General features: G+C 32.4%; 3 protein-coding genes and 1 pseudogene across 6 annotated transcripts; all 4 read left to right on the top strand.

Moving 5' to 3' along the window:
• The first annotated feature begins 454 nt into the window (after positions 1-454).
• Positions 455-3,352, top strand: CRLK1 (Protein kinase superfamily protein). The gene is made up of 8 exons (XM_079020961.1): positions 455-656; positions 1,219-1,581; positions 1,662-1,815; positions 1,894-2,020; positions 2,112-2,197; positions 2,290-2,361; positions 2,437-2,640; positions 2,760-3,352. The coding sequence occupies exons 2-8, from the start codon at positions 1,268-1,270 to the stop codon at positions 3,099-3,101; spliced, it is 1,299 nt and encodes a 432-aa protein (XP_078877087.1). The 5' UTR covers positions 455-656; positions 1,219-1,267; the 3' UTR covers positions 3,102-3,352.
• Positions 3,353-4,352: 1,000 nt separating this feature from the next.
• RPL24 (Translation protein SH3-like family protein) lies at positions 4,353-6,050 on the top strand. The gene is made up of 4 exons (XM_079020318.1): positions 4,353-4,544; positions 5,229-5,270; positions 5,375-5,605; positions 5,690-6,050. The coding sequence occupies exons 1-4, from the start codon at positions 4,443-4,445 to the stop codon at positions 5,894-5,896; spliced, it is 582 nt and encodes a 193-aa protein (XP_078876444.1). The 5' UTR covers positions 4,353-4,442; the 3' UTR covers positions 5,897-6,050.
• Positions 6,051-15,107: 9,057 nt separating this feature from the next.
• Positions 15,108-18,374, top strand: LOC145074567 (NAD(P)-binding Rossmann-fold superfamily protein). 4 transcript variants are annotated; one of them, XM_079020922.1, is made up of 6 exons: positions 15,108-15,415; positions 15,482-15,652; positions 15,780-15,955; positions 16,033-16,192; positions 16,280-16,490; positions 18,005-18,374. In XM_079020922.1, exons 1-6 carry the CDS (start codon positions 15,262-15,264, stop codon positions 18,207-18,209), a joined length of 1,077 nt encoding a protein of 358 aa, XP_078877048.1. In that variant the 5' UTR covers positions 15,108-15,261; the 3' UTR covers positions 18,210-18,374. The 4 variants fall into 4 exon arrangements, with proteins under 4 accessions (XP_078877048.1, XP_078877047.1, XP_078877046.1 ...); XM_079020921.1 differs by having other exon boundaries at positions 15,110-15,415; positions 15,488-15,652; positions 15,738-15,955; XM_079020920.1 differs by having other exon boundaries at positions 15,110-15,415; positions 15,738-15,955.
• Positions 18,375-25,577: 7,203 nt separating this feature from the next.
• LOC145076271 (uncharacterized) lies at positions 25,578-26,735 on the top strand (annotated as a pseudogene).
• The last annotated feature ends 1,173 nt before the right edge of the window (positions 26,736-27,908 follow it).

Raw genomic sequence — 27,908 nt, 5'->3', positions numbered from 1 at the left:
AAAATAATCAATTTGATCGACATCCATTTTAGCATGTTATCTAAAGAACTTATTTATTTTTCATTTTTTATTTTAATGTATATGAAAAGAAATTAGCGGTCAAATTTTAACGTATTATATTTTATTATTCAAAAAGTTATTATATAATATTTGTTATCAGTTACGTATATTTTATGTTATTGATATCTTATATTAATGTCCTGTGATTGTTTTATATTTTGTTTTATTTACTCAACCCGTATGATATTATTGTACGATTTCTAATTGAATTTTAAAATGAAAATATATTGCTATAATAACTTGCCGCTTTAAAAAATTAAAAAACCATAAAACTTAGACAAAATTTGAATGAAAAATAGTTTTTATACAAAATTTGGGGCTTCGTTGTATTTAGATAGAAAAAAAAATTATATTTTGAAAAAAGAATTGTTCTTAAACTAACATAAAAAAATTCTTACAAAAATCAACCACATACGACTCCTTTACTCTATCTTTCTTTTGAAATTCGCCATTTTTGTTCCTCGAGCATTGTGGAGTATTTGTTTTGGCGAGTCTAAAACCGGATCTTGTATTTGCTTCAACTCACAGATTCCTTTACCTTCTTCCTTCAGATTCTTCAGTAAAGTTAACTGGTATTGAGAACATCATCACATCAGGTAAATCATCAACTAAACTCCCGTTAATCATTCACATTACCATGCGTATGATGTTGTAGTGGTTTTCCTGTTTCGATTTACCTTCTGCACGTGTTTTATGTATAATTGGGGTCTCATTCAGTTTGATTTTGTTTTTCTTCACTGTTCTTCTTTGATTTTGACGAGTTTGATTTGTCTTGTGAATAATGACGTTAGAGTCCTTTGTTGGCTTTCGAACAGTAAAAGAAGATCTATATGATAGGAAATAATGAACCACGAGTTTGTATTTTGGTCTTTTCATCATGTTTCGTATTGAGAAAAGTAAGAATCGCATTAATTTTTTCAACGATTGCTCTTTTTAGTACTCTTTAATGGAGGATTTACTTTCCTAATTATAAACTTCTTCACGAATCATTCAGCATTTGAACAGTTGAATTTTCCTTCATCCGAAACATGATTTACATGTTTTCCATTTCTATTTTGTCGCGTCAATGAAATTGAAGCATTCGTCCATTCACAAATCTGTTTCTTCCTTCTTCCTCCTTGATCCGCTTTAAAATTGCTTTTTCTACCACTTCCGCAGGTGTGTTGATGGTTGCGTGGATACGAAACATAAAACCTCCAGAAAAGAGATGAGAGAGAGGTCATCTGGTTTGATCATCGGGATCTCAATAGGAGTGGTAATCGGAGCGCTTTTAGCCATAATCGGACTACTTTGCTTCAGATATCACCGGAAACGACCTCAAATAGGCAACAGCAGTTCCAGGAGAGCAGCAAAAATCCCCATCCGTACAAATGGTGCTGATACTTGTACGATCTTATCAGACTCATCAATGGGGACAGAATCATCAAGAACATCTGTACAAACCGGCATCCCAGTATGGTTTAGTGGAGTAAAGAAGGGTCATGTAGTTGCTGCTTCAGGAATTCTTGAATATTCCTACAAGTAAGTTAAATCTAGCATCTATTATCTCATTTCTACTTCTCTCTCCTTTTCATCATCTTTTTCTTTTCTTGATCAAACAGAGATCTTCAAAAAGCAACCTACAATTTCACTTCATTGATAGGCCAAGGGGCATTTGGCCCTGTTTATAAAGCTCAAATGACTGCTGGTGAAGCAGTTGCTGTTAAAGTTCTTGCAACTGATTCAAAACAAGGCGAGAAAGAGTTTCACACAGAGGTATCATTATCAAACACCAACACCATTGAAGCATACATCAATTACATCTTAAATCTTACTCATGTATATTCTTTATAGGTTATGTTATTGGGAAGATTACATCACAGGAACCTTGTGAATTTGGTAGGATATTGTGCAGAAAAGGGGCAACATATGCTCATATATGTCTACATGAGCAAAGGGAGTCTAGCTTCACATTTATACAGTAAATCATCATCCAACTTTTTTTTTATAATTAGATACAATGTACTTTACACAAATCCATATATGACTTATTTTTTTACTTTTATTTTCAGGTGAAAACCATGAATTATTAAGCTGGGATTTGAGGGTTCAAATAGCTTTGGATGTAGCTAGGGGATTGGAATATCTCCATGATGGAGTAAGCTCATATTTTAATTTTTTAATTTTCATTTTCTTTAAACTTATATTATATCATCCAATTTATTGATTTATTTTATTTTTTAACTCCAGGCTACTCCTCCAGTCATACACAGGGACATCAAATCTTCTAACATCTTGTTGGATCAGTCAATGGGAGCTAGGGTTAGTTTTTTTTTTTTTTTAATTTTAATTTAATTTATTTACAAAGATATGAATTATGTTGTTTGTGTGAAATAGGTTGCTGATTTTGGACTTTCAAGGGAGGATATGATTAATAGAAATGCTTCAAATATACAAGGGACTTTTGGGTATCTTGATCCTGAATATATATCAACAAGAGCTTTTACTAAAAAAAGTGATGTTTATAGCTTTGGGGTTTTACTTTTTGAGCTTATTGCTGGAAGAAACCCTCAACAGGGTCTCATGGAGTATGTTGAGCTTGTAAGCTATTACCAATGATGACGTGGCAATATTTAAATACATAGAAATATAGTTTCATATGATATGGAATTGATTTATGAATTTAATTTAAATAATAATATATAGAAACTGTTGTGTAGGCGGCGATGAATACGGAGGGGAAAGTGGGATGGGAAGAGATAGTGGATTCTCGTCTGGAAGGAAACTTCGATGAACAGGAGGTAAACGACGTCGCAGCGCTTGCATACAGATGCATCAATCGTTCACCGAAAAAAAGACCTTCAATGAGGGACATCGTGCAAATATTATCACGTATTCTTACAACAAGACATAACAAAACCCATCATAGACGTGATTCTTCTGTCGCCGGAGATGAGATTGCTCTCAATGTCGATGAGTTAGGTCGCCGGAGTCCGATGAACAGCGAACATCGCCGGTTGGAGTCTGTAGATAGCACAGCCGACTCCCTTGAGCAAGTGTAAAATGACAAAATCATCCTTTTTTTTTTCTTTTAATTTGGTTTTGTATTATATTTTATAGTTTAGGTTTTGGTGTGTGTTGTGGGGGGTGTTGAGTGGGGAAGTTTGTTTTGCGTTTTGTAAAGTTTATGTTTCTTCTTGGGTTTGATCCTTGGTAATTGGTGTGGTCCAATTTTGTATAGTAATAGAAAATATTGGATACAAGAGTGAAAAACAGAAATGGAGGGGAAAAAAAAAAGGCTAGTTTTAATTTCTATTTTCGTGTTAATATATTTGATGTTTGGGAATTGACGAGCAATTTGGGTGTGTTTAGTAACGGGTTTTTGAACCTTTTAGTTTTTAAGAAAAAAAAAAGTACCTTTGGTACAAAAAAAAATTCTGAATCCAAAAGCGTTTTTTAGAGCTTTTAGGTTTTAGTTTATAGATAACTTTACAAGCTAACAATAATATGAATAGAGTTTTTTTTTTTTTTTTTTTTTTTTTTAATAATTATTTTACATATATGATATATATAAGTAACAAACAACTTGATTATATCACTCTCTATGGAACTTTTATAAAATTAAAATTTCTAACGTCAGGGTTCAAGTTAAATTAGAATAAAATTGTTTCAACCATTATAAAATATAAGTTTATAAAATTTATAAAGCTTGACTTTTTGTAATAAACAAGGAATATGAAAAACCAGGATTTCAAAATATAAAAATATGAAAACGTGACATTTGTTGAGAATATGAGCTTAAAAAATGTTGGACCTTGAACTAGACCTTGGACCAAAGGGTTTTACAGAAATTATTGGACCTTGAACTAGACCTGTTAAAGCTTACTAGGTCTAGGTCAATGTCCGGTTCCCGATTCTTGGACATAAAAGGGAGCATATAGATCGGATTGACTCTTGACCCGGACCTGTTTTATAAAAATTGACGGACCTTGGACTGGACATCTTAAGGCTTACCAAGTCCAGATCCAAGTCCGATTTTCAATCTGATCCGGTCCAAATGTTCTCTTTGTTTGTAAAAACCTAAATAAACCCATACCTATTTATACACAATATAGAGGGTAAAAAAGATCGATAAAAAGCCCAAGATCTCCTAAAGCGGAAATATAGATAAAGAAATTCAAATATGACCCATTTGAACAAATCCTTGTACAATATCATATTGGGCCTTATATGTTTTTCAAGTATTTTGGGCTCATTAAGGAGCCTGGCCCACTTATCTGATATCAAACTTTATCCTCTCTTGAGTCCTCCTGCTAGTTTCAGTCTCCATTCTCCAACCATCTATCAGGATAAAATTGCTCTGAAATCTGGTGCACCTTCGTTGAAGCAAATCGTTGGTAAAAATGGTGGCCATGGCTGCTCTACAGAGCTCATTTACCGCTCTTTCTCTCTCATCCAAATCCTTTCTCGGCCAACGTCTATCGCCGTGTCCTTCCTCACCTCTGGTACACCTTTTCTTCCCCTCAATTCTACTTTCTTAGCGAATTCGTTTCAGAAATGGCTCTGTACCTCGTAAAAATCTGTGAATCCAGCGTTTCATACTGTGTTTTCTGTTATAATTGTGTATATAACTATATATTATGCAATTATTACTTTTTGGGTGTCGAATTATTATCATCCTTTGTTGGCATTTGTGCGCAACTAGATTTGTTGTTTTGGTTTGAGGAATGTAATAGAGAAATGCTGCGAGATTGTGGTCATTTTCCCTTTGTGAAGTTTGTAAACAGTGACGATTTAGAAGCACTTTTATCCTTTAGAATTAAACGAAAAACAACATCTAAGTGTTACATTTCCGAAATGAATTCGTTTCAGCAAAATAATCATACATGCTTGAAATTTTCTGATACAAAACCACAAATTACACAATCTCCATGATTTCACAAGATTTGTAATCAATTTGTAGATTTTGTCCTCTTTCATGGATCTTTAACCTCCAGTTCCCCACCACTATCTTCAATTCTCCAGAGTTGACACAAATTCTAGGGCTCAAACAGCTATACTTTTTGTAAAATCAACAAAAGTTATTGATCTTGAATTTGATTAAACACATTGGTCTTACACCTACGTGTATTACACAAACGGGATGCTAAAAGATTAGTATAAGAAGCTTACATACAATTCATATGCAGGTGAAGTCTACAAAAGCACCATGTCCTCCTATCCAAGCAAAGGTTGGTATTAACTATCAATTAGTTTTTCTTCTTTTTTCTAATTTTGACTTTGCATAGAAGACATTAAGATACTTCTTTTGTAATTTCAAATTTAATTTTTGCAGCTTAAGAGATGGGAGAGGATAAAATGCAAACCAAACAGTCTTCCAATAGTGCACAAAATGCATGTGAAGCTTGGGGACACTGTTAAAGTAATAGCAGGACGTGACAAGGGTAAAATAGGCGAAATTACCAAAATTACAAAGCACAACAGCACTGTAGTTGTCAAAGAAATTAATTTGAAAACCAAACATGTGAAGAGCAAAGAAGAGGGTGAATCAGGGCAGATAATCAAGGTTCAAATTTCATATCCTCTACATAAACATGATATTGATTATTGAATTTATTATCAATAATTTAGTTTTATGTTTTGGGCACAGATTGAAGCGCCAATTCATAGCTCAAATGTGATGTTGTACTCAAAAGAACAAAATGTTGCGAGTCGTGTGGGCCATAAGATTTTGGAAGATGGTAAAAGGGTGAGATTTTTGGTGAAAACTGGGGAAATAATTGACAGTGTAGAAAAATGGAAAAAAGATATCAAGGAAAGAGAGAAGAAAACTGAAGCGATTACTGTTGCTTCATGAGTTTACAAAATCAACAAATTGTAATTGCAAATTATGTGCGTTTTCTTATATTATCAAAACTTCATGTTTGTAGCTTGTGAATTGTGATGTAATGATATATTTGGATTTTTGGGGTGTTTTTGAGTAGAAATTAGAGAAAGTCGATATTGAATTCTTTCAAATGTCAAATTGGAATCTAGTTTTCTACTCTAAAGTCCTTGAAGTTGTGAATTTGTAATGGGTTTTCTGTGAATCAAGTCATTTACTCTATTTTGGAAATGTGAAAAAAGAAGTCTTTGTATAGCCTAAGGTCCATCCAAGGAGTCTGGTTCGAAATTTCGATGTGTTTTGTATATGTTAACGTTTAATGAGAAGAGAGAGATTACATAGAATTAATTTTGTGTATCATGGTATTAGGGCGAGTCAACTATTTGGTTTCCTCCTCTTTTTGTCATCTATTTATTTATTGACTTCTCCATCCTTTTCTTGCTATGTGAGGCTCCTAATACCACAAAAACCTCAATGGTATCACAAACATACTCTCATACATACCTCTCTAGAATGATCTAGACCTCATGAATTAGGATGCATGACGTGAGTTATTTGAGACTCATTGTAACGGTTTTGGCGTCTCTGACCACCCTCATAAAAAATTGGTTGTCAAAATAATTGAACAGTTTCGAAATTTTGTTTTTACCTAAGCAAACTACTTTAGTACCCATTATATATAAACTAGTAATTGAGTTCGTGCTTTGCCATGAGTTTTTGTGTTTTTGTTGCTTATTAGGAACATATACGAGGAAAAATCATATTTTATATATATATATATATATATATATATATATATATATATATATATAGACACACACACACTACAGAAACAGAAGATAATCACAAAAGTTTAGAAAATAAATAGGTAAAAGTGAAATTTTACAAAGTTAAAGAGATGGGATGAAAGTTATATTTTAAACAGTAAAGTGATTAAAAATATCATTATACAAAATAGAGAGGTTGCAGGTGACATATTATACAAAATTAATGAATTAAACTTGAACTTTCAGCATTAAAATACTTATACATTGTGGATAGGTATATGCACTTTTAACTATAATGTTTTATACTCACATATGAGATTTTGCATTTTGTATATATATTTATAATTTGTCTTTTTAAAATCATATTGTACAAAATAATTTAAGTGTTTGTTATTTTCTTAATTTTTCTTGGAAGCATTGTCCATGCTAAAAGCTCATTCGAGATCCTTTTTTGTTGAATCTTGTGTTGCCTTGCACCTTTTACGTTCATGAAATAGACAATTACATGCACTTCTGTGTACCTCTTTGTTGAATAATGAGGTTTATAAAGAATGTTAAGGTTGTTGTTGGAACCGACACCACAAAATAATGCATGTAAAATCCATAAATCTTGTGATGCCATGTCTTCAAGCATAATCGTCGGGTACTCATGATCACCTCTCGTGTGTTGACCTTACCATGAGATAAGATTATTCCTCCAAACTCAACGTGTAAAATCAGTTCTACCTAACATTTCATGAGAATCATGTGCGGTGTACAAAAGTTATATGTCTTATATCATTGGCCTATGCAAATATCATTCTCTCTCTCTCTCTCTCAATATATATATATATATATATATATATATATATATGGTAAAGTTCAATAGAGAACCATAATTATTGGTTCTTCAAGGAACCAAATCTTTTTTTCAATTTCTAGAGCTTATTCTTTATCGAAAAAAAAAATCTAAAAATATCTAAATTCATATATTAACATTGTGAATGTGAAAAATATTTTTCGGATTCACCGTGTGAATCCGGATCCACGTTGTGAATTTTCAAAGATTCACATTGTGAATTTGACGTAAAAAAAATCGAAATTCATTGGAAAAATGATAAAAGGTTATGTATTTCTGTATTTTTAGTTTTTTTTTTCTTTTTTTGATAAAAAATAAGTTCTAAAAGTTGAAAAAAAGATTGGTTTATTGGTTCCTTGGTTAATTATGGTTCTCTATTGAACCTCACCCTATATATATATATATATATATATATATATATATATATATATATATATATATATATATATATATATATATATATATATATATATATATATATATATATATATATATATAATTACAAAAGAATTCTAGACTTCGATGTTCTTTTTAGATATATTCACACTTCAGTAATTGTCAAATATAAACCCATAATATAAAAGCAAAAGTAAAACCCAACTCATTTACAAAATCGTGTTCTTATTACTTCAATCAAACGAAGGCACACATTGTACATATATTATTCAAATATTTTATATACATATAGTATTTCACAAGAAGGGAACACAAATCAAAATACTTATATAATGGGTTATATAATGGAGAAAGTATTCCTAAAGGTAAAACCCAACTCATTTACAAAATCATGTTCTTATGACTTCAATCAAATGAAGGCATACATTGTACATATATTATTCAAATATTTTATATACATCTAGTATTTCACAAAAAGGGAACACAAATCAAAATACTTATATAATGGGGAAAGTATTCCAATCTCAACATTGGTATTTCTACAACATATGATCGATGATTCTCAACCAAATGAAACCAAAACGTTATATATAACTTATTTAATATGATATTAAGATGTTATGATGACCGATGACTTAATCATTAGTTGTCATTAGTGTTGTAAAAATCTCGAGTATGTCCCGATTAATCTTCGATTAGTCCTTAGTCATTACCGACTAGAAGGTGCCTAGCGATTAACCTTTGTTTACAAAATGGTCGAAGCAGTAGCAAACAATGAAATTTTAACACTTTGAAAAAATTATATCTCAATAGAAACTATTTGAGGAATGATTAGTGTTGTATTAGTTATATTAACCTATTGTGTTATGATATTAGTGGTATTCACGAACTTTGAAATTATGATAGTAGTTATATATAGTTTTTTTTTTTTTTTAAATTCAACAAATTGGTAATATTCAATCCCCAATTAATCATCGTCTAACTGATTAATCTCTTATCTCAGTCCACCGACTAGCTAACGTCAGACATTTTTTACACCCTTGATCACCATTAAGTCCTAAACATTCAGTGACACATAAACATGTTAAAATCCACCAAGAGCTCAATGGACACCAATGTAAGCATGATTCACAAAATGAAATAATATAATTGATAGTTCATAATAATTTAAGTTAGATACATTCTCATAATCATTAAGAAACACAAATTTCGGATTCCGTGTAAGCTAGGGCTAGGAAATCTAAAAACAACTTAATGGAAGCTTGAATTTCTATAAAATTCAAGGAACACCACAATAATCAACACGAGTATTCAATAATGATAGGATAAATTGATTGATATCAATTGAAAGCCAAATATCTCAAATCAAACCATTGAAAATGGAATCCAATGAGTTAGTGTTAGAAATCCCCTAAAACTCCATTAATGTAACAACCCACAAACAGTGATAAAATTTTTCGTTTTAAAAATCGTTAATTCCATACTTCAGATTTATCAAAGTCAACCACGATACAAAATATCAAAATCATCAAAGTAAAAATAATCATAAGTGCGGAAACATGAGGGGGAGGTTGTGCCATCACGTCGGACCCTTCCCTTTCATACCGGAAGTCCTCAAACCATAAACATAAACTATAAGCACAAAGCTTAGTGAATTTCCCCAAAGTACCACATATCATATGAATCAGTGGGCCCAACCCTAGGGTATGTTCCAATCCAACATACAATAATGAGCCTAGCCATAGGGCCCAAACTTAAGGTTTATTTCAACACAAGCATACAATCATGGGCCTAGCCTTAGGATTTATTCCAACCTAAGCTTACAATTATGGGCCCAACCTTGGGGTTTATTTAAACTTAATCATACAAATATGCAAGAGTCACAAAGACATCTAATATCCTACACAAAACAATCCAGTGGGATGTTATTGGTGCCTTCGACCCATAAGTACAGTAAGAAGACTCACCTATCAGTCAATTCTCAACTGCTACTGCTCTCACTGCCAGAATACCAATGCTACACACCACCTATACGGTTATTCCAAATAAGCCCTTAGTTTTTTCTTCCACGAACTACAAGTTTGATTAGTAAGGGTAGTTTTGTAAAAAATCAGAATTAAAAAAATCAACCTATTTTAAAACACAACCAACACAATTGATATATGCCTTTTTAATCTAGCAACTACCACATTAACCCATGGCCCATATGTGATCCATGGGTATTACCATGCCACTATAAGCAACTACCACATTGACCCAAGACCCATATGTGATCCATAGGTATTATCACGAAACTATAAGCAACTACCACATTGACCCATGACCCATATGTGATCCATAGGTATTACCATGACACTATAAACAACTACCACATCGACCCATGACCTATATGTATTACCATGACACTATAAGCAACTACCACATCGACCCATGACCTATATGTGATCCATGGGTATTACCATGACACTATAAGCAACCACCACATCGACCCATGACCCATATATGATCCATAGGTATTACCATGACACTATAAGCAACTACCACATCAACCCATGACCCATATATGATCCATGGGTATTACCATGACAGTATAAGCAACTATCACATTGACCCATGACCCATATGTCATCCATGGGTATTACCATGACACTATAAGACCACATGAACCATGACCCATATGTGATCCATATGTATTGCCATGACACTATAACCACTTACCACATTGACCCATGAATCATATGTGATCCATGGGTATTACCATGACACTATAAGCAACTACCACATTGACCCATGACCCATATGTCATCCATGGGTATTACCATGACACTATAACCAACTACCACATTGACCCATGACCCATATGTCGTCCATGGGTATTACCATGACACTATAACCAACTACCACATTGACCCATGACCCATATGTCGTCCATGGGTATTACCATGACACTATAACCAACTACCACATTGACCCATGACCCATATGTTATCCATGGATATTACCATGACACTATAACCAACTACCACATTGACCCATGACCCATATGTCATCCATGGATATTACCATGACACTATAACCAACTACCACATTGACCCATGACCCATATGTCATCCATGGGTATTACCATGACACTATAACCAACTACCACATTGACCCATGGCCCATACGCCTTTTATATATAAATTTTGTTTCAAACATATCAACATAAAGATGTATATTTTATTATTGTTTACTTCATATTTATAATTTTAAATTAAAATTATGGTATGAAAACCTCGTTACTTTTTGTTCTTTCTTGATGTTATATACCCTTTCTATCTCACTAGAACTACTTTAAAAGATTTGAATGACTAAATATTTAGCGCTAATTTGTACAATTTGAATTTTTCATTAGTAGAGCTTCAAAAAAATTCGCAATTCCTTTCCCTCTAACCTGCACACGTTAAGGTTGCATATTAGGGTAAGTTAACTTATTAGAAATAGGGGTTTATATTTTCTGTAATCATCTTCGCGGCTAATTGATCGAAATCTACATTTCTTCATTACGTTTATGCACTGACTTTGGCGATATAGGTTTTCATTCATCTAAAATTTATTTTTATTTAATTTACTATTGTCGTGATCATCGTTTCTTGTTCTCTGATCATCTTCATATATATTATCATCTTAAATTACAACTACATTAGTTTGCTTTCATAATCTATGATTGTCGCACTTTATTTACATGTTAACAAAGTAGACAATATTATTCAAAAGTTGTATTCAATAGCATGCATGCATAGTAATGCCTTTATCTATAATTTATTTTTATTGTATGATTATTCTCTGCTCATCAATAGTTTATCATCTTTAATAAATTGGTATTGACTATAGTTTTTTGTTTATTTTTTAGCAAGAAAGATGTCGAACTTGAAACAAAAAGGAGCATCAGGTGCGAAGCCAACTAAATTCATTGCACCTTAGGTTTTGAACCGCAACAGGACTTCAACTGCAAAATTCTTAAGCAGACAATTACAAGATGAAGAAGTCGACTTCTCAAAATCATCAACCACATCCAATGCACCTATAGCATCTAGCACCAAAACCCCTACACCTAAATCTTTAAAACCAACGATCACTACCACTTCCTCAACACTACTTACAACATCCACACCATCCTCAGCAAATACATATAAAACTTTAGCAACTGGACAACCAATACCATCTTCAACACCTACAACTACAACCAAAACTTTAGAACCTACATCATCGAAACCATCCTCAACACTGACATTAACTACCGCATCATCAACACCTATATCTACTACCACAACCTCAACACCTTCATTGACACTACCATTCTCAACAACTACAATAACTACCACATCCTCCTTACCTAAAGGAACTACCACATCCTCAACATATACATCTATCCCAACACATACCCAAAATCTACCCCATTACCAACACAACCAACTGTGAATGGATCTGTTGTGGAACATGTAGAAGGTGAAAACATTTCCTCTAAAGATTGTGGAACAGAAGGACGTTTAATTGTTCTTGTTTGGCAAAAAACACGAGTTACTAATCATATCTTACAACTTTTTTTATGCATAACCTTTTGGTGTACACGTACATATTAATTTAAAAATAAAACGATCACATGATTATTTACAGGCTCATGCCACCAGGACCTTGTGCCTTATTAGTTGGTCCTTGTTACAAAGAGTAGATCCAGAAGGCTACACTTTGGGAAAAGTAAGCAAATAAATGCACCAATTATATTGGGAGGAATTCCAGGTAGTTAACTATATGTGATAAATTGTTGGTTGGTAAACATTTACATTTAAACTTATGTTTATATTGTTAATATATAGAAAAAATGTTGTTGGGGTGAAACAATAGACTCGCTGATGAGACAAGCTTAGGAATGTAAAGTGGTACAAAGTTATAGCCAATATCTCTAAAACATGTGGAGTCCATAAAGAAACCCACATTCCTTTAAAACAACTCATATTTTACATGAAGTATGGAACTACTAACAAACAAAATGGAATACAGATAGATATAAGATGAAATCCGAGCATAACAAGAAAAATAGGCATAACAATGTGGCTGATGGAATAACACAGATTAGGACGTGATCTACCCCAATGTTTATGTTTATGTGTATGTTTTATATTTTATGGTATTTATGCAGAAGAGTAAATTAGGACGTGATCTACCCCATAGTGAATTGTTCTTGTGTACACACACGAAGAATCACGATGGAGTCACATTTACAAATGCAAAATATAGACAAATTCATGTAATATTCATTTCAGTGCAATTAAACTTTTATATTGTAGCTAGTCCTTAATGTCATTCATAACTTTGATATCTTTTAATTTAAGTTATTATTTTTTTGTAGGCGGCCTATACATAAAAACGGGAAGAACTGGAAGCTGAAGGTGCTGAATTTGAGGATGACAAAATATTTTATGATGTTGTTGGTGGACATGATAAAAAAAAAGAAGACTTTAAAGATTAGACTCTTTTGCAAATGCGGTTCCCAAGATTAATGGTAAAACGGATGTATCTTACATTCCGGAAAAATATGATGAAATGAAAAAAATTAAGGGTGCTTGTTGCTAAACAAATAGAGCAAAACGAAGAGCTTAAACAAATAATGAAGGCCCAAGAAGACCAATACAACATAAGAGTCGAGCAACTTGATAAACAACCTAAATCAGCAATGAATCTTATTAATATTATTAGAGAACAATAAAACTAGTAGGGATTTTCCATTTAATAAATAATTATTGTATTATTTTATGATATAATGTTATTTTTTTTTTGTTATTTTTGTTTTTCATATATTACTACAAAATAATTTGGATTTAATTTATAAATCGATTATCCATCCGTCCCTATGGAATCTTTGCTATGGAATCTGTTATATAATATACACCACCAATATTGCTAGGGATTCATGACCACAAAATTTATTAGAGAATCATCACCACAGAAGTTGCTAAGGATTCACTATCATGGAATTTGCTAGGGATTCACCCCCACATAATTTGCTAGAGAAACACCACCACAGAATTTGCTAGGGATTCAGTGATTCACCACCACAAAATTTGCTAGGGATTCACTACTACAGAATTTGTGATGAAATCCTACTACAGAATACACGACGAAATACCATCTACAACGAATTTTATTTCGTTGTCACATTTGCGACAAAATGATTGTTTCCCTAGCAAACCCTCGCTACAGGGTTTTTTTGGGACGAAAATCGGTCGTCGCAAATTCTGTCTCTATTCGTCTTTTGCAACGAAATCTCAGCTTTTTGCAATGGAATCTTTCCCTAGAAAAATCGTGTTTTTCTTATAGGGAACCCATGAATAACTTCTACTATGCTCTTCAACACAATGGAGGATCCAACTATCCTACAAAACCACATCTGTTTCCACTTCGAGAACAACACCAGAACCTTCAACATGTATTGAGAATTGTCTATTAGGTCACTATTAATGCCTAGGTACCACATAAATATATCATTATTTCTGGAATATCTTTAGGGATGAGCGTGGGACGGAACTGGTACCAACCGATACTATTCCCGATTTTCCAAATACCAAATCTGATTGAAAGTCATTCCCGAGTACCGTACCAAATTAACACTATCGGTACTGGTATTGGGAATAGCACCGATTTCAGTACTAGTACTGGTACCGACGATATCGAATTCCAAATTTTGTGATTTTAGAATACCGAGTATCGTTCCGTATTTTTAAATTCGATACGGTTTGATACTAGTCCTGTAAGGTATGGATACAAGATCAGGATTTTGTAAAAACTATTGGTCCTTAAATACCTTCATGAAGCAGCTGTAAATGACATTTTCCGTGCTTTAAATTATAGCTGATAAGTCTTCATCGGAAATGTTCGTTTATCCCTTACCTAAGGGCCACATGCATCTCATTAACATTAGGCTATATGCATCTCATTAACATTAGGCTATGTGACCATTAATCGACCATTAATCCAACAAATGTAAACCATAATGATGATTCATGACAAAATCCCAATACTAGAACCAAATATGTGAATTTGTACAAAATCTAAGGACCAAATGCGTAGGTTACTATATACAAAATTTTTAAATGACGCGAGGTCATTTTTTAATATCCCTAGAACATGTGTAAAAAGCCGCACTATGCATGTGGATATGTGATAGTTACATGAGCAGTGAGAAAGGGTCATAGTCAATCGGTCAATATTAACATACAGGAAACCGGAAATTGCGTTGAAAAGCGTCCGTTGATTAGCAAGGACCCACAGTCCCACTCCACTACGATTTTGTCCGAGCTATGGAGCAGCAACAAAACCCTGATCACCACCGTGGCGGAGACGGCGGTGGCCGGTTATACTGCGTTACCGGAGCAACAGGTTACATCGGATCATGGCTTGTGAAGTCTCTCCTCGAAAAAGGCTACTCCGTTCATGCCACTGTCAGGAATCCCGGTTCGTATTCCCCTTTCCTTCAAAATCAAATACTGTTATAGGTTAATAATCTTGGATTTTTGAAAGGTTCAGCGAATTGTGATCATTTTTTGAAGTTATGGCGTGGTGGTGATCGATTAAGACTGTTCAAAGCTGATTTACATGAAGAACGGAGCTTCGATGATGCTGTACAAGGCTGCCATGGCGTCTTTCATGTTGCTGCTTCCATGGACATCGTTCTTCCACCTACCAACAATCGTAAGTCCAGTTTTCGATCATGTAACATCTGTTATATATCTAGATCATTATTATCAGCTAAATCAAATGTTTTTCTATCTTGAAGACGATTCTGTTCAATCTAATATTATCGACCCATTGATTAAAGGAGCATTAAACATTCTCAAATCTTGTTTGAGATCAAAATCTGTCAAACGGGTTGTTTTCACTTCTTCTATCAGTACCATGACTGCACTAAACAACGACGGAGAATGGCTGCCGGTGGTCGATGAATCTTGTCGGATTCCCATCGATGTTGTCTGGAATACAAAGTCAAGTGGTTGGGTAAATGAACAAATCAATAATCTTCAAACTTTTTTACATATGGAAACCAAATTTCTTAAAGTTATGATTTTATGCAGGTTTATGTACTCTCAAAGCGTTTAACTGAAGATGCATCATTTCAATTCGCAAAAGAAAACGGCATTCATCTAATCTCCGTCGTCACAACCACCGTAGCCGGCCCTTTCCTAACTCCGGCAGTCCCCTTGAGTATTCGTTTTCTTCTCTCTCCTATAACAGGTTGCTTTCAGCTGTACTTTGTGGATCAATGATTGTCCTTTTTTTTTTTTTTTATGTTTAATAACCTTTTGATTTCACTATTGATAGGTGACTCCGATCTTTTACGATTATTATCAACTGTGAATTCAAGAATGGGTTCGATTGGTTTGGTTCATACTGAAGATATATGCAATGCCCACTTGTACCTTATGGAACATGATCAAGCAGAAGGATCTTACATCTGCTGCACTAATAGTTGTACATTGTCTCAATTGGTTGATTATCTTGCAAAAATATATCCTTCTCCTAATTTACACAGGTCAAAACTCCATTAAAGATTTGACCTTTTTTTCTAAGGGTATCAAAAAGACTTGACCTTTTTTGCAAAGGGTTAAAAAAGATTCACCTTTCTTTAAAGGGTTTAAAACAGATTTGACCTTTTCTTTGGAGGGCATTAAAGATTTGACTTTGTTTTTCTGAAGTTATACAAAGATGAGTTGAGGTTAAAATCCCCTTTCCAACTATTTGATGTCCAGATTTGATCACTTTGAATTTACATACATACATGTGTCACATTTTTTTTATTTTTTATAATTAGTATAAAATATACCATTAATATATAGTTTTCCGGTCATAATGTTATGACAAATAAAACAAAGAGTTAAAGGAGCTTTTATGAACAAAAAAAAAAAAAAAATCCATAGTGGCCAAATGTGGACAACAAATAGTTAGTCACTTTGGTCATTCTTCATTTACATAAATATATAGGATTCTTAAACTTTTATAATTCGTATCGAATATGTCATTATAACTAGCTATAACTTGTAACTTTGCAATCATAATGGTATAATCAATACAATACAGTTTAAGGATTTTTGATGCCATAAAGAAATCCAGAGTGACCAGACCAAATATAGACAAAAATAGTTGGTCACTTTGGTCATTCTGAATTTACATACATAATAAGTACAAAAAATAAATTTAGAGACTTTCAATACAAAAAAAAAAAAATTAAGAGTGATTAAATGTGGACAAAGAATAGTTGGTCTTGCTCACTTTAAATTTACATACATATTTGTAAATTTCTATAATTAGTATTAAATATATTATTATGACTGACCTGTAACTCTACAGTCTACAGTCATAATGATATACTAAGTATTAACAAAAAGAGTCAATGAACTTTTGATAATAATGATATACTAAGTATTAACAAAAAGAGTCAATGAACTTTTGATAAACAAAAAAAATCAAGTGACCAAATGTGAAGAACAAATAGTTCGGACTCTAAATTTACATACATATAGGATTTATAAGCCATTATGACCTTTAACTTTTTGGTTGTAATGGCATACTCACTACATAATAAAGACTTTACATCTTTTGAATAACAAAAAAAAAAAATCAAGATTGAACAAATGTGGACATCGAATAGTTGTTGATTGCTTCGGATATGTTTTACCATTATTACCACACAAACTTTTTTCTATCCGTTGTCTTTATTTGATCACTTTAGATTTTTTGTCCAAAAAGATTTCCACTCTGCTACTTATACAATTATGAGCAGAAAGTTATAGGCCCATTGTTATAGTGTATTTGATACAATTTAAAAAAAAAATCCATAGTGAATAAACATGGACACAAATAGTTGGATCACTGATTTCAACTTAAACCCTAAAATGATTTGATCTCTTTTGCAAATGGTATCAAAAGATTTGTCTTTGTTATTTCTAGAAGGCAACGAAATATTTTGTAACTTTGTATTCAAGGGTATGAAAAGATTTAACCTTTTATTGTAGGGTATAAGAGATATGATTGTTTAATTTATTGCAGAATTGTAGGAGCAAAAATGGAATCAGCACCTAGTGAGATAAGTTCAAAGAAGTTGAAAGATTTGGGTTTTAGGTACAAGTATGGATTGCATGAAGTGATACATCAAACAGTTGACTGTTCTATTGACGCTGGGTTCCTACCTCCAAATAAGAACAAGAGTACAAGTCATGATGCAATGAGTACAACCCGATTACAAGCCTCATAAACAAGAAAACTGAAAAGTCGACATCCAAGAGTTATTGCCAACTGCCATTCACAGCAAATCTTTAGTGTTGTCAATCTTGAAACTGTTTTAATCTATTTAAAATATATGTACCACAGAGCATTTAAAGCCATGCAGATGCATTAATGAGTTGTACCTTCTCCTAAATGGTTGTTTTCGTGTTTTTTATTGTAATAAAAACGTTACACTTTTAGAGTTTTGAGGAGAAAGGAAAAAAAACAAAAATTTACTGTAAAAAAAAAACAAAAATTTACTGTACCAGGTTTGCTAATTTGGTAACAGATACTGGAGATACTATTGTTTGTACTCTAGGACCACTTGTCCTCTATTGGATATAGAATATTTAGTTGGATTATTTGGAATCCAAGATAAGATACAATATTTATTGCATGGTTACACAAATACAAATTAGATACTTTTCTTTTGTAGGTCAACTTAATATCTCTTAATAATTTTTAAGGTTAATAAATCTTTTTTTTAAACTATTAAGAGATCAAAATCATTCAACATTAAGTAATTCACTTAATTCAGTCGACATCCTCATCTTTTAGATTGTTTTTCACCCATTTAAGTGCATGTACGTAGGTCCAATAAAAAACAAAATGTTGGTATAAAACGCATACAAGTCACATGGAACATGGAGCCTTGAGACCATATACGTTACATTGATTTTCGTTTATTTACACTATTCTATGCAATGTAGTTATATCTATGAAGACAATAAACAAGTTGTTTGGTTTTATCTTGTTTTTCTGTACTGATAATATGTATATAATACATGTTTCTTTAAGCATCTTCAGTAGAGTTTTAAAGAGTTTTTTTAGTGGTTAAAACTTATGACAAGCAACACAATTATTGTACGTTTGTTGTCTTTTCATACTTGGACGGTTGCAAGTGCTTGTTACTTTTACTTTTTGTTTTTATACTTTTGTGACCATTTTCTTTTGTTTTTCATAAATATATTATTGATGACAAATTAAAAATATAAATTTAAACAATATAGTACAACATAAAACATATATAAGTATCAACTTCAGTAAAAATGAAACAAAACCTTATAGCAAGCAACAGAGTCGTAAATATGAATTTAAACAATTTATTAAGCTTGGTTGCAAGTGTTTGTTACTTTTATTTTTTGTTTATTTTTAATTTTTAACAACTTAATATTATAACAACCAATTGCATAGAAATAGAAAAGACCGACTTTTAAATCCAAGAAACCTAGTTAATAGTAATTTTTCTGTTCCTATTTAGATACAAATTGAAATAATTATCAACTACAGACTCTAAATTGTCTCCCTATCCCTATGTTACTCATCACTCTCAAAGAGAATGAAATTTCTAAATGGGAAAATGACTTAAAAGCCCAACGAAGTTTCCAAACCATTCAAAAAACCCCAATCAAGTTTTGTTTGTTCAAAAAAAACCCAACGAACTTAACATTTTATCTAAAAAGTCCAACAAAGTTCCAAACCGTTCAGAAAATCTCAATTTTGTTTTGCTTAAGTTCATTGGGTTTTTTTGAACAGTCAAAACATGATTGAAGTTTTTTAAACGTTTTGGAAACTTCGTTGGTCTAACAAGTCATTTTTCCGATACGGTAATAAGCCATGTCATATGTTTCTCTTATTTGACTTTCAGGAAAGTGTAACTTAGTTGGACTTTTTAGACAAAATATTAAGTTTGTTGGGTTTTTTTGAACAGACAAAACATAATTGGAGTTTTTTGAACGGTTTGAAAACTTAATTGGGCTTTTAAGTCATTTTCCCTTTCTAAATTGCAATAAACCTACCAACTCGTCGTAACAATAGCTTATAAAAGTCATAATAATAACTTATAAAGTCGCTTTTCTTGTAGAAGACATATGTAACACATCAATCCAAGCACTAGTGTCGAAAATAGTACTCAGATTCAGCAAAGCAATGTCCACCCACTTGAAAATCACATCCTAAGTTCTAACAGCCACCTCACGTTTGATTAACAAATGGTCTAAATCTTCTTCATGACTCTCACATCATGAACACAACACGGAAGGAACATTAACTCCACAACAAACCATATTAGGCCTATTTGAAAAGCGATTCAAGAGGACCCTCTGCGTTAAAAAGTTCATTTTTTGACGAACAAACCATTTCCATCGACTACCAATATTAGCAACATCTAACAAGTGATCATCAATGAACTGTTGACTATAATTACTTGTGAACTCCTTCGTATGGTCTAAACCCCAAATCCATTTATCTCGACACTCAGTATGTTGAAAATCAATAAGGAGACAACTCAATTCATCAAGTAGCACAACATCCACCCCTCATCGGATACCATGTCACTAACTTCAAGCCCAATCATTGTTAACCCACTTGTCTTTGATTAGAAAATATTTTCCGATCTCTAAGTGAAACAATCTTTAAATTTCATCTTTAAATGGACACTTCCAAGCCAAACTTCCTGCAAATACCTCGTGGAATCACCTATCCCAATCATGTTTATAAGATTAGAAAAAACAATAGCTTTTTCCATTCATCTTATGAAATGAAGGTGTAGTTCTCGACCAAACACTACTACCATGAATTTAATTTCCACCTCCTTTTGGTTCCATACAAATTTTAATCAAACAAGAGCATAAAGTATCCATAATTTTCATTTCGGGCTACAATTTCGAGTCGGTCAGAAAAGCTATAAATAGAGTTCTAATTTCGACCTAACGAGTATTCAAAGGATTGAAAGGAAAACCATCAATAATATCAGAAGATCACGACCATGGAAGGCCGTTTTGAGGGTCCTTAGGCAATATTAATCGGAAGTCTGATATGGAGTAGATATCTAAAGATCAAGAGAAAAATCGTTAGGTTATCAATTTGTTTATTTTTCTGTCTATAATTAGTCAACTTTTTGATTTCTTAGATGTTATTGTTGAAATTTGGGATCATACCCTTTATGCAAACCTAATTCTATTATTGATTGATACTTATATATTGATAAATTTTTTAATATATTATGTTTTCTTGATTAAATATCCATGAGTAATAATATTGGAATGACGGTTTGACCCCGTCCTTGGCCTCGAGGAGTGGTGGGAAGCATGAAACTTGAATCAAATATTGGTGTCATTATGTTTATGTAACTGAGTCTCATAATATAGATTGACTTTGGATTATGATTCTCGTATCATATTATGTTCGACAATTATGAGACCATAACTTGACTAATTAAGGTCTGTAGTGGTAACTGGAGGAGACACCCCTAGGTTAAACATAAGAATACCGATTTAGCTTTCATGATTGTTGTAAGACCTGATATATCGAAAGAATTTACCTTGAGTGAATAGTTGGGTAAAAGGGTAATTTGGTAATTTAGATAGATTTCATAAATTTGTGAAGATGTAACTTCGTGAAGTTAGCTAAGATGAGTCTAATATGTTCTTATGAGATGATATAAATTGGTTCAAGAGAAGAAAGACATGAGATTTTGCAATTAGATCACAAAGGGTAAAATGGGAATTTTATGACTTTAGTGGAAAGTTTGTGACTTTAAGGATTAAGACATGTAGGCACTCAGTCTGAAATGAATTAAAGGAGTCGTAGAACTCATCCCCACCTTCGTGTGGATATAACATGTGTAGAAAACAGAGATAAGATGAATAAGATATACATCTTTGAAGATGAATTACAAATTGGGAAAATTTGGTATTTTGTGCTTTTGCATGACTTAATGGATTAAGTTCCATATGAATTAAGACAAAAGTAATTAGATAGAATTGTATGGATTGTTAATACCTTCGCGTGGATATAAAGATGACTGAAAAGGGGTTTGAAACGAAGAAATTATGATAGTTTTGGGGTTGGAATGGAAAATGGCCAAAGCTGGAATCTGTGAAATGCAGTCACCGCGGTATGATAAAATTGTAAGAAGATTGCCACGTTGTGATGATGTTTCTAGCATATATTTAATTTGTTAATTCTCTTTTCATGAACCCATTTTAGAAGATTCGAACCAGAGCTCTTTACAGCGATTTTGAGGCTGTAAATCTAGAGAAGCATAGTACCAATGGAAATAAGTTGTAAGCTCTAAAAACACATAAATGTAATAGTTTCTCTTTGATTTAAGCTTGTGAGCTTTAATGGTAAATTTATGAATTAAGTTGGAAGCTTGGATTAGTTACTTGTTAACTCGATTATGATGTTATTACAAGTGTTTAGAAGCTAATTAGAAGCTTGTTCTGGTGATTCCATGGTTGAATCCATGCACTTGATCATTAGGGTTTGAAACCTTAAATGGTAAAATTTATTATATAGAGAAATTGAGTTAAGAACTTGATGAGTTAACTCGTATGGATGCTTAATTCATGGAGCTTAATTAGTTTCTTGAAAACGATTTGTCAAGTTCTTATTTTCGAACAAAAATATGATTTTTGGTGAATTGTATGTTAATAAGCTCTTAAAGGATGAAGATGAGTTCTGAGAAACATCATATGTTATGTGAATAGGTTTTTGGCCAAGGAAAGGAGCAAGTTCATCAAATAAGAACTTGAATACAATCGGTAGTTAGTTTTTACTAACTAACAGGATGAGTTATAACTTTCATTAGAGTATGATTATATGCGCTATAATCCTATAAATGAGTATGTCTGCATGGTTAGATGTTAGTAGTTTTATGTTAAATACCTACAAGTTAATGCTTAGTTTAAGTACTTAATGAATTAAGTGCTTGCTTAATAGTAGAAGATTTCTTAATGAAATGATATGATAAAAATTTTATGTGCCAAGTGATATAGAAGACTATAAGAATGTAGAGATTTAATTTCTTCGGGAATAGAGCTATGTGATTCTGTGACATCCCCAAAAATCACGGCCAGAAAAGACCGATTTTGTTTATGCTTTGTTTAAAAATCAAAGTAACATTTTAAATAAAAGTGTTGCGGAATTTGTCCCAAAACAAAATATGATAGAGATTTATCAAAAGCATTTCCGTAGAAATGTATTTCATTTAAAAGACTCGGGATGTCATGTTCAATACAGATCATAAGCATAAACAATACAACATAGGCCTTACTACATTATTCCGTATTTACAGGCCTAAAATCCATTAATCTCTCATCCCAAGATATCACATCTATGCTCATGCACCACTACTTGTAATACAAGAAACTGAGTGGGTCAGGCTTGGGAGCCTGGTGAGCACATAAGGTTTTCAACCCACAATAAATAATTTTATTAATTTCCTCAACCAACAATAACCCGATTACCCGTTCCCCTTATCCTCACATTACGTCCCTAAGCATCTATCATAAGGATTATCATCGAGACGGACACTACTGCTAAGGGGATTCCTCAACAATAAATGTTCTTAAGGCAACCATGTGGGGGATGGAGTACATCTGGTGAGCACACAATTCAAATAAACACACAGTTCAAATAAACACCTACAGGCTGCGAGCCTGCTAGTGTTCCACTGGACTGTCTAGAATAGTCCGTGGTCGTCATCTATACTCCGCTAGATGACTGGATCATCAATAACATCTATAACGAGGCCTCTCATTATTTCATTTTATCATATAACAACTAATACATCTACCCATGTTTTACCCCAACATTTTCGTAGATATAAAATAAATATACAGTTTAAATCATTGAAAACATGTATTAAAATGTTCATCCAACATAGATAGCAAGTATTCAGGTAATTTGCACACATAACACGTAATTTATATAAAATACTTGATATCTATGTGTAAGCTGAAAGTAACTATGCACTCACTTGAAAAGGTGGTGAATCCGAACTTAGACAGCGCTTTGCTTCTTAAAAATAATTTCCTTCGACGAAACCTAGTATTATTACCACTAGAGTTTAGTCTATTATTCGCCGAGACTAATTAATAGTCTAGCTATTATTACTATTATATAAGCGTCAAATAATACTTATATAGCCCATAATAATAGCCCAAGTACTTATTATAAGTTCATAATAACGTTACTATAATTAAATAAACGATATATTAAAAATAGCGTAGGCGTAACTCACTTACAGCGGGTTTTATAGAAAACCGGGCTTTGCTTGAAGCAGCGTTCCCGAGCCGAAAAGCTCTTCTTCTCGGAGCCTTCGAGCACTCGGGGGCTTCCGCCTCGTGCTAGGGAGGTTCCCCAGGCTTTTCGGGGGGTTTCGGGGCTAGAGAGAGGTTCTAGAGAGAGAGTAAAGAGAAGAAAGAATGAGAAATGTGTGAAGAAAATGAGGGCGGGAGAGGTTCTATTTATAGGGTGAAAATTGGCTGAACTTGGTGCCACATGTCACCATCTAGTGGCAAGACTTGGGGAGAAAGCAATGACCAAGATTGTGCCACATCACCCATTTTCGCACAGCACACTTCCGACTTCTAAAATCCGTAACTTTCACATACGACCTCCGTTTTTGACGTTCTTTATATCCACGCATAGGTAAAAATAATATCTACAACTTTCGTTTTTACTCCGTCGGCTAATTCTCTACCAATCTTAAATTTAAAAGTACAAGGAGATTATACTGTTAAACGTCCGCGTAAAATTCATAACTTCTACATACGGTCTCTGTTTTCTTCTGTCTTTTTACCGTTGAGTTTCTATTAATGAGATCTTCAACTCTCATTTAGGTCGCGTAAGTCAAAAATCGCTCGAACTAAAATTCGAGTTTCGGGCCGTGCACTGCTAAGCCGAATCTTAGAAAAATCATAACTTCCTCATACGAAGTCGAATTTGGGCGTTCTTTTTATGGATGTTCTCGATTTAACATATACTAAAACTTTAGTTTAGATCACTAAGGCTAAAAAATCCTCCATCGTAAATTCACTATTTACGTCTCCCAGTGCCGTGCCGGTTTTGCCGTAAAACTTCGACGGGTCATAACTTCTTCGTTATAACTCGGAATTCGGCGCTCTTTATATGTACGGAAACCTTATAACATATACTACAAATTGGTTAAGATTATTTATTCTAAATAATCTTTTGCCGAAAAGTTGTTTTCGACCCCTATTATCTCTAAATTGACTAGCCCGGATCTACGGGCGTTACAGATTCCTTCGAGAATAGAGATATGTGATTCCTTCGGGAATAAAGATATGTGATTCCTTAGAGAATAGAGATATGTGATTCCTTCGAGAATAGAGATATCTAATTCCTTTTGGAAGATAAATATGTGATTCCTTCGGGAACAGAGATATATGATTCCTTCAGGAATAAAGATATGTGATTCCTTCAGGAATAAAAATATTTGATTCCTTTGGGAATAGTGATATGTGATTCCTTCGAGTATAAATATATGTAATTCCTTCGAGAAAGAGAATGTGTATTTATAGAAAAGATTTAGAGAGAAAAAGATAATATGTCCGGTAATACTCCAGGTTTCACCCAAGGCATTCTTATTTCTTTTATAAGTCGCTTCTCACTGAAAATTAAGCATCCATGTTGTTAAAATTACCAAAAAGTACACTATATAATTTGCAATAACCACCTATTTCTAATGTTACTTTCTCTATATTGTCATGTAAAAGTTCATATATTTTCTAATTTTACTCTGTTTTTTTTGTAACTTAGGAATAAACGCACCTACTTCACAGTCTTTAGCCAATTATGTGATGTTGGCAATTGTTTATGGAGGAATACTAATATACAGGAAAAGTGGGCTTAAGGTTTTTTTTTTTTTTTTTTTTTTTTTTTTTTTTTTTTTTTTTAATCTTCAATCTATATTTTATAGTTTATGACTTTATTCATGTTTATTTCAAAATATGTTGTAATAATTCTTTTTATCCCCCTTTATTTATACTTTTACAGGCTAAATGGTATTACTATTTACTTCTTGGATTTGTGGATGTAGAGGCAAATTATCTAGGTAAGCTATAGTATATGATTATGAATAATGTTTCTTTTTGACTTAATACAAAAAAGAACGAAAAAGTGTTGACTTTTTTTTATCATAAATTGTGGTGAAGGCGTATCAGTACACATCTATAACAAGTATAATGTTACTCGATTGTTGGTCAATCGCTTCTGTGATCTTGTCGACGTGGCTTTTCCTAAAGACAAAATACAGATTCAAGAAAATTACAGGTGTTTCCATTTGTATTGATGGTCTTCTCTTGTTATCTTTTCAGATGTTCATGCAGCGGATCGATCACGTGAGTATATTAGAATTATCAAATAATACATTTATATAATTAATTGGTGTTTTTCTAATTTGTATTTTTGTCTAATTTTAGAAAGCGGAAGTAGCCTTATCAATGGCGACTTTCTAGTGGTTGCAAGGGCTACCCTTTATGCTGTCAACAATGTTAGTGAGGTAATCTTCTTGTCTATTAACCTTTTTGGTCAAAGGGCAATTTTTTGATTTTGCTTAATGGATCACTTTTGAGTTATGCATGAGTTCTTTGTGAAAATTGTTGATAGAATTGAACTCATGGCTATGTTGGGGTTATTTGGTGCTATTATTAGTGGTATTCAAATGTATCCAACTTTAATTTTGTGTTCTATTCGGGCTTTATAATATGCAAAATCTACCAAATTATAGCAATATTTCCAAATACTATAAATATAAAGAAATGAAAGTATGATGTCATAATAAACAAATAAATTAATAGCATTTAGCCCTTTTTCTGTTGTTGTCTATAACAATGTATATCTGAAAGAAAACTCTTAATATAGAATTCGGATATCTTACAGTATGATGAAGATCGAGACAATATTTTTTTTTTTTTAAAAAGCTTACAGATCAAAACATATAAAATCAGATTTACACATTTGATCAACAAGTAAATCGAATTACCTAAGGAATTTAAAGATTTGAATAAAGTATGATGCAAAAAGATGAATAAAAACTAATTGATCAAAAGGCATGAGTTGAAAAAATTATAAAAATCATGGCATAGGTATTAATTCATTGCACTAATATATATATATATATATATATATATATATATATATATATATATATATATATATATATATATATATATATAGGGCTAGGTTCAAATGTTCTTGATATCTATTGTGTGCCTGTAAGCACAAATCTGGACCAACGGATGGAATAGAATCAATGATCTTGATCTGAGGGTCTTTGATATTAAAATAGGGTAACATGTATCATATAATCACATAAATTTCAACATAAGGGTATTTTGGTCAATTAACCTATATTAAAAAAGGGAATTTCCAGATTTTAAGGGATAATTAAATACCCTTATTTTTAAAAATCTGAATTTTTTAAATTTAATTCAAATATAATTTTTAATAATATCCGATTTCATTCTGTTAGAATGACATAAAAATCAGCCATAAACTAGTAAATATATTTTTGATTTTATTCTTGCAGAATATGATTATATTCAATATTTATATATATTAACATGCTTAAAAAATTATAGAACATATTATCAACACTAACATTTTGTAAATAATACATGTCTTCTTGCACTAATAATATATCAAATAATTACATTGTATGATTGTGATACAAAGAACATTCTTGAAAAATAACAAAATTCTGAAAGAATAACAAGTGTAATTCTTTAAAACATAACAAGATTCTTAAAATGTGAGTATGATCAATCTTTGATTCATTCTTCAAGCATTTCCTATCATGTCTTCAAACCATTCTTCAATCAATTCCTATAAAAAAATGCAACAAAAACTAAGAATGGTTAAAAAAAATATCGTATTC

This window comes from Lactuca serriola, chromosome 9 (assembly GCF_051521515.1).
Source record: "Lactuca serriola cultivar US96UC23 chromosome 9, Lser_US96UC23_V15, whole genome shotgun sequence".
Classification (NCBI taxonomy): Eukaryota; Viridiplantae; Streptophyta; class Magnoliopsida; order Asterales; family Asteraceae; genus Lactuca; species Lactuca serriola.
This window is presented reverse-complemented; position numbering and strand designations above follow the sequence as displayed.